Source organism: Amblyomma maculatum, chromosome 8 (genome assembly GCF_055883805.1).
Source record: "Amblyomma maculatum isolate TAMU_Amacu chromosome 8, ASM5588380v1, whole genome shotgun sequence".
In the NCBI taxonomy this organism is placed as follows: domain Eukaryota; kingdom Metazoa; phylum Arthropoda; class Arachnida; order Ixodida; family Ixodidae; genus Amblyomma; species Amblyomma maculatum.
This window is the reverse complement of record NC_139351.1, coordinates 25,734,999-25,748,187: the sequence shown is the minus strand read 5'-3', so window position 1 is coordinate 25,748,187 and position 13,189 is coordinate 25,734,999. Positions and strand designations below refer to the sequence as shown.

At 42.7% G+C, this 13,189-nt stretch overlaps 1 protein-coding gene and 1 long non-coding RNA gene across 2 annotated transcripts; both read right to left on the bottom strand.

Annotated features, from left to right (window-relative positions):
• Positions 1-462: 462 nt before the first annotated feature.
• LOC146180765 (uncharacterized) lies at positions 463-8,440 on the bottom strand. The gene is made up of 6 exons (XM_084575648.1): positions 8,414-8,440; positions 6,676-6,771; positions 5,261-5,347; positions 4,349-4,663; positions 2,301-2,420; positions 463-1,345 (listed from the first exon to the last, which is right to left on the bottom strand). Exons 1-6 carry the CDS (start codon positions 8,438-8,440, stop codon positions 476-478), a joined length of 1,515 nt encoding a protein of 504 aa, XP_084431774.1. The 3' UTR covers positions 463-475.
• A 1,197-nt stretch (positions 8,441-9,637) lies between these two features.
• Positions 9,638-12,166, bottom strand: LOC146180764 (uncharacterized). Its single transcript, XR_014700395.1, has 3 exons — positions 11,996-12,166; positions 10,015-10,095; positions 9,638-9,945 (listed from the first exon to the last, which is right to left on the bottom strand). It is a non-coding gene; the product is annotated as an uncharacterized LOC146180764 (long non-coding RNA).
• Between the last annotated feature and the right edge of the window lie 1,023 nt (positions 12,167-13,189).

Sequence of the window (13,189 nt, the reverse complement as noted above, 5' to 3'; positions counted from 1 at the left end):
CTCTGCGAACAATTGCATAGTTTGGGGGTGAAATTTCATTGTCACATATATCTTCAGTTAGCCACGTTTCCGTAATCGCCAGGAAATCAGGTTCGAGGCCTATCAGAAGCGATTCCAGTGATTCAAGTTTATTAATAATACTACGCGCGTTTACGTTCGCAAATGTTTTTGATTTCGTTTTGGGGGCTGCCGGGGGCGTAGGTTTGGTCCAGTACCTTGCTGGTTTTTTTCGTTTTTATTCTCGCTTGCATGTGTCTTGAAGGGCACTCGACGTTTATTTTCTTCATCCCATTGGAAAAGTTCCCCGTTAATGCGCACTTTATCGTAGACTAGAGCTACCTTTGCACCACGATCTTTCATTTCTTTTACACTATTCCACAATTTTTTTCTTATGTCACGTACTCGGACGGAGAAGTCTTCACTGATCGAATAATCTGAATCTTTAAGTTTACGAGTTTTTTAGCACCAGTGTCTTTTAACGATAATCAAGAAGTTTTAGTATTACAGGCCTGGTTTTTTCAGCTGAAGGCTTGCCCAACCAATGAATGCGTTCTATTGCAACAGGTTCAATTTCAAGGATGTTCTTGGCAATGCTTTCATTAAACATCTGTTCTAAGGTGTCGTTATTTTCTTCAGGATCTTCTGGAATGCCGTATACCAACAGATTACATCTTCTCGAGCGGTTTTCCAGATCATCCAGTTTTAGTTCCAACGCGGAAACAACTTTCTGCAGGCTGGCGACCTGGTTTGTGCATTCCGATAACTTTTTGTCAAGAGCTGCCATATTTTCCAACTTCGCTTCAATAGATGTTAATCGTTCCTCTTTGATGCTTTTTATGTCGCCAGCAATTGCTTCCAGTTGTTTGGAAATCTGAGTGAGCTCAGGACCGGGGTTTGTCTCGATATCCCCCGCTAGCAGCAGTAGTTCAGCAAGGTGTGCTGCTAAATCACAGAGTGAAGGACACAGCAACCTTGGGCACGGCAGCACAATAAGCAACGGGTCATCTGAGCGAAGACATTTACCATAAAGTCTTCTTACCTGCACGATATAGGCGAAAAGATTATGCATCCGCATGCCGCTGTTGCTGCCGTGCCCAATGATGCCGGGTATAGTCGAGCCTTGCTTTATACTGAATGGGTCGCAGAGCGCCATCTGGGCCGAAGTGGGGATTCCGTCGATGCAGAGTGTCACGGTCGGTTGTCGTTGGAAGCCGAAGTCGTCAATGACCGCCGTCGCCACAGGCCGGAAGGAGCAGGAGTGGTCTATCTCCCGCGTTGTTGCGGCCTGCGTCATGGGGCCATGACAGTCTTGTGCCGTTGGTATCACCAGCGTAGTGGCGAGGATCTGCACGATATAGGTGAAAAGATTATGCATCCGCATGCCGCTGTTGCTGCCGTGCCCAATGATCACCATGCAAATGCACCAATATGCGAACATGCATGCTGTCAGCACTAGGACATTCCTAAGACAGGACGTCACCTAAGCTCGCTGAATGGTTTTAGCTTCCAGCAACGTGTGGCGGGAAGGCTGGCTGAGTAGTTTTGCACAAAGTATGGCTTAGTCTGATAGCCCTTCACCAGCAGGAAACGTCGAAATTTGTGTGCACATTTTTGCACATTTGGAGGTGGCAGCTGGAGTGTATAAATGTTTTTCTAGGAAAGCAGATCAAGGATCGGTTAAAGAATTTTCTAATATTAGGTCTTCGCAAGAGCACCCTCAAGTTTTTTTTTTCTTCCAGTTTCGCACATGAAATCAGGATCGAGCAGCATGTACCATGATCTTGCATCCACATGCTTGTTCTTTTATAGGTTTATGAATTTGTGGCAGAATAAAAGCTCTCATAAAATGTTACAGCCCCACTGAAACTGCACTGGAAGCAAGAGTGCAAACCATGGTAGGAACTCTGCACCAATATGAATGCATTGGCAGCAATGCGCTATCACTGAAGCATCATGAAACAAACTTTCTTGCATCATTAGATCACCACATTTCTAGTCAAAGACAGTTCTTTCGCTTCAAACAGAGCTTTTATAAAGCGCGAAAATTTTTAATGTTACACAGTTTTTATCACAAAAGCGTCAAAGACATCTAAACGGCATGACCAAGTTCTTTTTAAAGGGGGCACTGATTTTGAATAGAACAAAATTAAAACAATTAAGCTCATTTTTGCCGCAATGAGTCGTTTACTGCCTTTCACCCATCCAGGAGAAAAATGCATGGCACTTGCCGAGAGCCACTTCTGCCACTGGTCAAGAGAAAAAAGACACCCCACTGCAATGCAGAGATTGGCAAAACATACCTCTCTAGATGGAGGAGGCGGAGGAAAAGTCAGCAAGGCTCCGTAAAACGCGACATCTGTGCGAGACTGATTTCCACACACTTTTTCAACTTCTGGCTTGTCGACCGCTTGATTATCTCTCTGTAAAAAAAATTAAGAAATTTACACCAACTGACCTAACGCGCAGCTCAGCATGGTGACAATCCATGCAAACGCACCTTTCCATTATATAGTTTTGAGCCCTCAGCCAGTGGTTCCCTTCTCATCCAGAGAACTGCGATGTTTTCCTTTTTTTACGCTTTTCTTACCCGTTCTTGCAGAAAAAGCTGTCTAAAGTAAACCAGCTGGCAATAATTAAAGACTTTGCCCCCAAAGACGAATTTTACATAACGAAATGAGCTTGCACAGTGAAAAAAGAAGACACCAGATAAGGCTCACTTTACCTCCATGCAGGAAGAGCCAGGAATGTTTCTACGCAGCCAAAGATGATAGAAGAATGATTACATGTGAAAAGTATGTTGGTGCAAAGTGCGAACAGCCAGGAATGTTTCTACGCAGCCAAAGATGATGGAAGAATGATTACATGTGAAAAGTATGTTGGTGCAAAGTGCTTAGATTATAATTTTTACATAATCTACCTACTGTTAAAGCAATATGAACATTTAAGGCATAAGCTTCATTTTTTTTTTAAACCAAGAAACCATAAGAACCTGCACAGATTATGGTGCAATTTCGCTGCAGCAAATAAGTAAAAACGTTTTCATCCGCATGTAATGTGGGTGAACAAACGACAGTGAAATCATTCATTAGCACTGCCTTTCATAGTTGCCCTACGAGGTGTTAGCGCTTTGCACATGTGTGTCTAATGTATATCTCATCCAAGGCCACAAAACACATCCATGTGCCTGGTGGTGGCTCACTCCCTTTATCACCTAGACACCTGACCAAATACACCCCAGCGATAGCTAGTCATACAGTTTTGCCGTTGCTGTAAACAAATGATTCGAACTTGTGCGCATGACGTTAGCGCACGTGCCGCCCAGCAAATGTTTTCGCATTCTGAATTTCGGCGAATGTCGTCATCTGGAGTACCATCTCCTCAGAGTTCCTTGCCACCGACATTTTTCCGTATAAACTTTTCCTGGGTCCCTCTAAACGTGTTCTGTATCTCCCTTATCTCGAAAGCGCTACCAACAAGCTCCTGGGGAGCTCGTTGATATCGCTAGTCAAATGTCTCTGATCTGATCGTAGGCGTGTCCAGCATGGCTGCAGTTGCCAGTTGCAGCTAATTATTGAGAATAGCTCCAGGATGTCCTTACCTTGTTCTACCGAGCTCGTGTTACGCAGTGCTGATGCTTTAGACAGATATGGATGCTTCCTTTTTGAAAAACTGGGTGCTGCTTCTGAGGTCTCAATGTCGTGCTAAGTATGCTCGTCCTGCTTTCAGTTGCACGTTCGTCATGAACTTAGTGTGGTGAAATGCCAGTCAGTACAATTGAAGCAGTCACTGAAGCTACCACTAGATAGCAACTATCCTCCTTAGAAGCCTTATGCTTCTAGAACTGAATAATAACAAAGTCAGAGCTTCGAATTTAGGAAAATTAAGGCGAAAATTGTTTTCATCCAGATATGTTATGAGGCGAAAATCCAACATGTTAAAGCGGGATAAAGAGCCCCAATATGTGTTTTTCTTTTATGGAAATTGTGATTAATACTGAGTGAAATTATATTCTAATAATAGCAAAAACATTTTGGCTTAGATGTTTAATACTGCTTTAGTGTCAGAATGCGATGGCTTTATATTGACTGAGTCATGACTAGGCATAACGTTTGTACATACCCTACACCGGTACTGAAATGAGGGCCAGTCCGCAAAGCCAACACTGAGGGTACGCAAAACTCACACCCGTAAAACAATATCGCACTTTCTGAAGGCCATTTTAGCCTTTACTCATTCCCTGTTCCAGGACCTGCTTTAGGAATTGTGCCCGCAATGCACAAAGATCCCCCCCCCCCCTCGTTTAGGAACGCAGGTTGCTTTAGAGAGCGAAAGAACACAGAAACCTCACCTTGCAGTAGTTGTTGATAACATGGACGAACTTGTCAATCATCGTAATGCCAGGGGTAGAGAGCTTGACCCAGAGGACCCCATCGCCACGAATGTGGCTGAGATGGCAGCGGCCCACACATCCCTTTCCGGGGATCCTGGGCCCCATCAGCCGCTCCATGATAATGTTGTTCATATCGATGTCTCCTGAGCGCCCGGTGTCGTGCAGAACTACTGTCGGCGGTTCGTCCCTGAAGTGCAAGAGAGCAAAAAGGGTGAAGGTAAGGAAGTGGTTGGAGGCATATACCAGACTCCATAAAAATACCGGAGGCAACAACTATGCAAGAATTACAGAAACCTCAAGGACAAATTTAGGTTTGCCTGCATAAAGAATTTAGTGTGATAAATTGCAGCCCCCCCCCCTAATTTCTGAAGCAAAATTTTTAAAACTTCAGTTATGTTAAGTTCTGTGGTTGCATATATCATGATTTGTTAAAACAATCCTTGTTATCATGAAAAATTCATGTCATGCACATGCACAGCAAGCTCTCTGCTACAGTGTGTCTTGGATGCTGATGTGAACGATCTTGCGCATAACATATTGCCTAACTGCAAAAGTGCTGTAAAAAATAATGTATCTGGAATCACCAAGTAAAATACATTTTCCTTGAATATTTCACAACGGTGCATTCGTTAGTAAATACTTTCAGTCCAACACAACCTTACCCCTCAACATAACGCCCACCGTACATGGTACATCCCACATGTGACATAGTTTTAGCAAACCCTCGCAAGGCAATTATTTTCAAAGCTCCACACATGAGTAACATGCACAAACAAATAACGTGCAAACATCTACAGTTGCAAGCATCCGTCCACTAGCTCAGTTGACAGCTTCTGGCTCACCTGTTTAAAATCTCTGCAACCTGCGTACCTTCCCCAGGAGCACATCACTGAGAATGCCAGCAATGCCATCATAGCCAGAATACTCAGTGACGCGGTCGAGTCGGCACCGGATCGCCTGCAAGGAAGAAGCAGCAAACAGTGCAGCAGAAATGTAAAACTCTGTCAAGATCTTGAACAGCACAAGGCTCTCCCTTGAACAAGGGCAGTCACCTTCAGAGAGCTAGGCAATTTCTGCAATGGTGCGCGCACATTTTGGAAGTACATACTAATGCTTATTCCCAATATTCTATGCAGTTAGTCTTTTGATGAACACTTTGTTCAATGCCAAACTATGGTACATAAAAAATAGATAGAAGAAAAAAAATTCCTGTTCCCCGTGCCAGGAATTGTCAGGGAATTGTCGGGCCAGGAAAAGTCAGGGAACATTCAGCGGCTTTCCAATAACTGTCAAGGAACAAACGGCGGCTGTTTCTTCCTGCCAAGCATGCATACAGGTGCATGCTCAACCAATGCCTCAATTTATTCAATGACTCGCTGTAGTTTAGCCTCATTATGAAGGAGTTGACAAAAGCCAGCGTTTATTCATTACATTCTGGTCTTCATTACATGCACATCTCACATATGTACACCCAAAAGAACAAAGCAGAATGAAAATCAAAGTAAGAGAACATAAGGGAATCACCCAGGAAATATTTCCAGTAAACACGCATCACACGAAGTGGTAAGTGGTGGCATATTTCACCACAGTGCTAGTAACGTTAGCTACAAGTGTGCCAGAGAAAGAGCCGGGGACTTAGAGCAGCCGGAGGCACCATGACCATCAGGCTAGAGGTGAGAGCATGCAATCACGCCACTGCTCGCTGCAAAGGCGAGATGAACAAGATTTCCAGTAAATTTGTACTAGATGACGTATAATCGGCATATATATATATATATATATATATATATCAACTAACGCACTACATATATATATATATATATATATATCAACTAACGCACTACACTGTTACATGCAGTTTCAAAAAACGCGTGCGCTCCTTTATGGGGCTAGCATAAGGAATTGAGTCTTCGTGCTATTGAATTTGCTGCATGTAGGCTCACTACATAGAGGTTTAACTTATAGCTGAACAAGACTCTAACAATGTATGATGTGACAGATTTAATGATTCCCGTCTGCGGCTCACCTTGAAGACTTTCTCACGCATATGCTCTCTGCTGCTCTATATATCCCAAAAAGCCACTCAGAGTGTAATCAATGGGTTTGCCGTGACCTTGTCTGCAACACTCCCCCTACATATACTACAGCTGATACTGGTCCTGTCCATAACTAAATCATCGAAAAGACTATTGTTACAACTCGGCAACACTTGAGCGAAATTTTGAGCTTCTGCCAGTTCAAATTATCGAGAGCTGATCTATAGATATATACACATTATTGCTCACCTGCAGAGGCAGATCAGAAAAGGATGCCTCCAACTCCATCAGATCTCCTGGTGCAAGGAATTCAGTGATGCCCTCGTCAACAAAAAAGCATTCAACCTGGAAAGGAAATACGATACGTTATGTCACATGTCCCTGCCTTGTCTGTGGCAGTTCGGCATAAATGTACCGTCGCAAAGGCTGCACAAGAATAAGGAGAAAAGAGAACGCTGTCCGAGTGAGCGATTCGTGCGATCGACTGTTGCAAGCAGCCGCTAGCAAACCATGCGCAGCTCAAGGCGGGTGTGCAAGCATGCAGTTAACTCCCTCCTCCTTTTCCCTGGCCATGCTCTCATTAGGTCTAAATACCGATGCCGATTCTTTTTTACAATATCAAGATAGCAAAGTGAAAAAAGCATTAAAAAGAAGTAAAAGACACATCACTACGTAGGAAAATACAGCTTATGTGACCATTTTAGATCAAGTATTTCGGATCTTCAGTGTATCTAATGCTAATTCTTTCCAGCAACCAATGCAACATTATAAAGATGTACAGCAATTCCGAACTGCAAAATCCTGTCCCACCAAGGTGGGAATGGCCTAGTTAAGAAGAATCCTGCTATAGTGAGTTCGGATATAATAAAACATCTATATCACAAAATGAAGCAGCAGTCACATCATCTCTTACATAGAGGACTGTACATGTATTTCTATTTATAGAAAAACTTTTTTTTATAATGTTCATAGTAAATGGTATCCTGATTTTGCGACATGATATGGAATGTGGAAGCCTTGGCAAGAGCTTAGTCTGTGACCGCAAGGCCGACATTCTGAAAACAAAAATCGTCGGTACGATTCTATGAGGTATTACTGGCACGGGGCAGGGCGACGGTGGCGCTACTCAGAAATAGCCTGGTACGACGCAGACATGACTGACAGCCTGCCTGCACCGTCCTGTAGTTTCAGCATTCCTTTGCAGTGATGGGTGGTAGGTAGTGCTGTTGACTTCACGAGCTATTCTAGGAAAACAGCACTGTGATTTACCACCGATTTCCATAGAAAGAAGAGCTTCGCGACAAATTGGATCCTGTGATCTGGCACCCCTCTGCATCTGAGAACGCATGCATGCTCGGGACATTTCAAGAGAGAACGCTACCAACATAAGATAGTTCTGATACAAGTATAGTTAGGCCTCGCGAGTAGTAGGCGATGAAGAAATGGGATGCTGTGTCGAAGACCTTTCTGCACACGACAAGCTAAACCGCCAACCGCAGTGCGCCGGTAGAGGCGGATTGTTTGCGAGCCACCTTCAGGAAAAGAAGGCGCGCTAAATTTTGATTTCTTCAGTATATACGCGATTGGATAAAGTAATGTAAAAGCAAACCCTTACTGAGGATCGCTGGTCAGTAACGAGATTTTGGCGATAACTGCGATAAGCGAATTCCTGCTCGCAGTTCTGAACTGCCGATATGTGGCCCAGCTCATCCGATCTCGTATTCTAGCTCAACTCGCTGCTAAGGCTTAGCTAAAATTACACCTTTCTTTTGCTCTCAGACAGCTGGGTTAACAGTAAGGCTGTTCCAAGAACAGACCACTTGTTATAGCGCTGAATAATTCCGAGACGCCGCCTGCTGCGGCTTCAGTGTGAAACAGTTTAGGCCTCGACGACGGCATCACCGTTGCGGTAAGCATGCCATGGGCAGCACCGTTGCGTTAAGCTTCCTGCACTTAATTCGAAAAGTGTTGCGAATTTGTCGTCTACTTTCTTGATGCGGCTGGGGTCGCTCATACTTCGAAGCACCGCTCAACGTTTATTACTCCTAGCAAACGATTCTGCGTGTACGAAACGCGCACTCTCAAATGTTGCATTCGGCACACTATAGATAATGCAGACTTCCTGCTCTTGAAACTTGTTTTAGTGCATGAGGTCCACGTACTTGAAACTGCACGACCAGCCTGTGTGCTTTAAAATTTTGCACCCCCAGGCTCGGCTCACGTTCCGTACCCTTCCGTAAACAAACGCCGATACCGCCGTTGAGCTTCGTAATAGATAGTCGTGATAGGCAGGTTGGTTACCTATGCCATGTGAGACATCAACGTAAATTTGAATGCTACTTTAGCTCATAGCGCATTTATTTTCGTAACATATCGAAGTGCTATAAAATTTTCTGTAAGCTCCAATCTTTATCGATTGCAATTTCCATTATTTGCAACAGACATTAGTTTCCATCGTGTAGCAGCACATAGAAAAATGACAATAAATTGAACAAACGCCATTCGGTGGGAATGATAATAATTTTTCAATGTGGCAGGGGTACACTCTTAAAAAAAAAGGTTGGTGAATTCACTAAGTTACTACTAACCTTTTACTTGTCACATAGATCACTACCTTCTTAGTAACTCGAGGTAGTAAAAATACAGCTAGTGAAATTTACTACCTCAGGAAGTTAGTGAACAGTACTAGCGGCAGTTAGTAGTAGGTTAGTGAACACCAACACCTTCGTGCATTATAGTTTGCCATTGATGGGTAGTGGAATATACTACCTTCTAGGTAGTACGCACTACTACCGCACCTAGAGATTCTTACTACATAGGACGTAGTGCTTATTACAACATATACCTAGTTCTTATTATGGGTTACCATTGAAAAGGTAGTATAATGTGCAACCTTTTCTTTAGTATAAAATACTACCTGGCCTAGAGGTTCTCAATACATAGGTACTAGTGCTTACTGTGGCAGAAACCTGGTATCAGTTGCTACCTGTATGGAGCCAATATATGCATCGATAGGTAAATTATTTCTGAACATATTGAATACCTTAATAAAGATTTGGTAAATAAAAATAATTGTATTATCCGTAATATGTGGTCAATTGTAATCGGCTTCAAGTTCAGTGCAACACTGAGCTGATCTACAAACAAGATGCTAACTAATTTTACCTTGTTCGCACCAGTCTTCAAGCAATGATGACGACAAAATTTCGGGACAACAAATACTCACTTTATTCGTATTTAAAGACAGTGTGGCTATGCCCTTTTTAATGGCAGAAATCGCCCTGAGAGCTAATGGGCATAGTGGCGATGAGCTTCTTAGGCTGCATAAATGCTCTAGCACTGCGCAAACGTTTTCGTTGCGCGTTGAATGCCTAAAATTAAATATCCAGTAGCTCTCAATGGCATGCGTGAGTCCCACGATGACGTCCAACATTCGATCTTGATATCTTCAAACCCAGCATATATTGCGTCAGCGTCATCAGGGTTCATCCGGACGCGCTCCAATGCTGGGTAGATGTCCTAAAATGGAACATTGAAAGTAATGAAATTAGAACTTCATAAATTAATTTATAACAAATTTATACTTACTGGCCTCACCCGGAAATGTGGCTTTCAATTCTTTCACAACCATGCAGAGGCAAAAGTTCCACCATTCAGTAGCAAAGTGATCTGCAAGTATTACAGAATTCACATATATTAAAATCACTTCTTCAATGACAATAAAAGGGAGCAATAAAGACTTAGAACTTATGAAATTGATTTTTTTTTCTCTCAAATAATGAAGTCCGCAGTTTATTGAACACGCCTAAATTGCACTGAAAATTATTACCTTTATTTCATGTATTCCTGTGCTTTCAGATTTACAGGCTGTTTTGTTTTTGCCACACACAGATAAAAATTTTTGGGATGGGTATTTTATACAATCATTTCCAGAAAACAACAGATTTTCAGCGCTGACAAATACACACACATAGGACAGGCACTGAATATCTTTTTTTTTTCGAAACACCACAATGAAACTTCTTTCAAAAAAAAAAAAAGCATTTTATATGCAGTTCAAAAAATTGCTACACCTTGACGTGAACTGGAAATGATTTAGTCATGTAAAAACAATTGCTAGGCTAGTTGGTTCATTTCACAAAATGAAATTAAAAAAAAATAAATATAGGTTCGCAGATATACATTTTGGGATGGATATTTTATAGAATAATTTCCAGAGAAGGAGAGATTCACAGCGCTAACAAATAGACACTCACAAATACACACACATAAGAAAGGCGCTGACTCCATCTTCTGTTTCGAAAGGACACCAAAATGAAACTTCTTAAAAAAAAAAGAAAAGATCTGTATGCAGTTCAAAAACTTCCTACAACCTTGTCGCAAACTGGAAATTATTTAGTCAAGTAACACCAGATGCTAAGCTAGTAAGTGCCTTTCACCAAAACAAAGCTTCTCCCAAAAAGATAGATATAAACACACAGATATAAATTTTGGGATGGATATTTTATGCAATCATTTCCAGAAAAGGGAAGGTTCACAGCGCTAAAAAATACATACTCACAAATAGACACACACAGGACAGGCGCTGACTCCAAACTTCTTAAAAAAAACAAAACAAAAATACATACGTTTCATTTTGCTGTCGTTTTGAAAAAAAAAAAAGAAAGTTGGAGTCGGCGTCTATTCTTTGTGTGTCTATGAGTGCGTACTTGCTAGCGCTGTGAATCTTTCCTTTTCTGTGAAATGCACAAACTAGCCCAGCAATTGGTTTCACTTGACTAAATCATTTCCAGTTTGTGACAAGGCTGTAGGAATTTTTTGGACTGCGTACAGATTACAGAAACATATTTCTAAAGACCCGCGTAGCTCGAGCAGATGCACTAGGATCCAATAATTGTATGCAAAACAAAGCAGAAAAACTCAGCTTATACGGTCTTGAAGTAAGTTTGTGACCAAGTTATATGTTCCCGACAAATAACAAAAATGTCAGCAAAAGTTTGAATTTACTACAAACCTACAGTTTGCTACAAAAAATTCTAGGACTGCGGGTGCCAAAAAATAACAAAAATGTCCACAAGGTTTGGGTTTACTACAAACCTACAAATTACTACAAAAACACGATAGAACTGCGATGTAATCACGTGCGAAAAAACATGATTTAGTTAGACTTGTGCAAACCTTATTCCAAAAAAAAAAAAAAAAAGGACACATTGCTTCCTTCGCACGAGGCATAGTTTTTACTGTGTTAGGTTCGTTTTACTTTCAGCGGCGTTTATGCTCAACAAAAACAGCATATTCACAGGACAAAGAAAGGCGACAACAGAACATATGCTACTGTCCTCTTAAAACATGTCGTTTTCGTTGAGCTTAATGTTTGTAGCAAATGGCACTACAGCTTACTCTGTTCAATTTCACTTCAACAGAGGTGGCATTATTTCAACGGCATTTACTTCTTGTCAGGATCAGGAAACACTCGGCCACAATTTGTTAACAATGGCGATAAATAATTACTTTTGCAATACACAGGTCTTTGCATTCCAAGCAGTGAAGGTGAAAACGGGCAACTTACCTCGAAGCGCACGTTTTCTGCACCATCCCTAAATCGCCATCCAGCAAAGCATTTATCAGATCTTCCTGCCGATGCTGCCCGCTGGCTTGAATAACTCTTTCGGTCTTTCCAAATCACTAGACATGGGCGACGAACACAGCGCTTCGGCGTCGCTCTTCCCGCCAAAATCAGTATCGGTGGCAGACGGCGAACACGAGTCGAAGCAGAACGAATGAAAATAAGCCAGTCTGACAAGTCAATGCTGGCCCAATGCGCGGCAAACGAGCGGCGGCGCTGCTGTCAAAAACGATGGGATCCTGGAGTCGATGTCTGCAAGAGCAACATTTACGTGGTGCTTGATGTGTGGACTTTCCGATGGTGCTCATGAACTTTGATATGTCGACCAGGACACGCAGACATTTACGAAAGTTTGAGACTCGACAACCAATATTCCAGCAGCACAACGACGACGCTCCCGTCCACAGCGCGCAGTTTCGCACAGCGGAAAGCATGCGTAAAGTGAGAGAAGAATATGCCCGAGTATTAGCCATCGCCCCACTGTTCTTTTTATAGCCGCGCGTGAAACCGTTTCATATTTCGGCGTCTACCGTCCGCCGAACTTCGGCCACCTGCAGCGCCGGCACGTTTGGATGCCTGGATCAAATGTCGACGGTACAGCCCCTGCCAGCCGTCCAGCCCACGCGCATTCCTCCCGGCACCTTTTTTTCTTTTTTTTTTGTGTGTGTGTGTGTGTGTGTGTGTGCGTGTGTGTGCGTGTGCGTGCATGTGTGTGCGTGCGTGCGCGCGCGCGCGCGTGTGTGTGTGTGTGTGTGTGTGTGTGTGTGTGTGTGTGTGTGTGTGTGTGTGTGTGTGTGTGTGTGTGTGTGTGTGTGTGTGTGTGTGTGTGTGTGTGTGTGTGTGTGTGTTTACAGGATGTTGATGCTTGGACCATACGTAGAGAAAATGGAATAAATGTTTGCAGGCAACTACATGCGAGGTGGAAAGGTATTGATTTCTGGCCGTTGTGCATTTCTGTTGCACTGGTGGAAAGCACAATGTTAAGATGAACAAAACAACAGCAGTAGACGCAAAAACCTTGTGCTATGCAACGTGAATACAAATTATTTTCAATTTTCTTTAAAAATGTGTTGCTTCTAAAATGACGCCATCCGCACTTGAGCGTTTGTCCGTGACTGACTGCAGGTCGTTCCCACA

Excerpts from the sequence above, each read along its gene's own strand:
- LOC146180765 (XM_084575648.1), bottom strand. The coding sequence starts at position 8,440 with ATGAGCGACCCCAGCCGCATCAAGAAA. Across the intron at positions 6,772-8,413 it reads ACCCCAGCCGCATCAAGAAA|GTTGAATGCTTTTTTGTTGA; the intron begins GTAGACGACAAA and ends TTTCCTTTCCAG. Across the intron at positions 2,421-4,348 it reads TTATCAACAACTACTGCAAG|AGAGATAATCAAGCGGTCGA; the intron begins GTGAGGTTTCTG and ends TTTTTTTTACAG.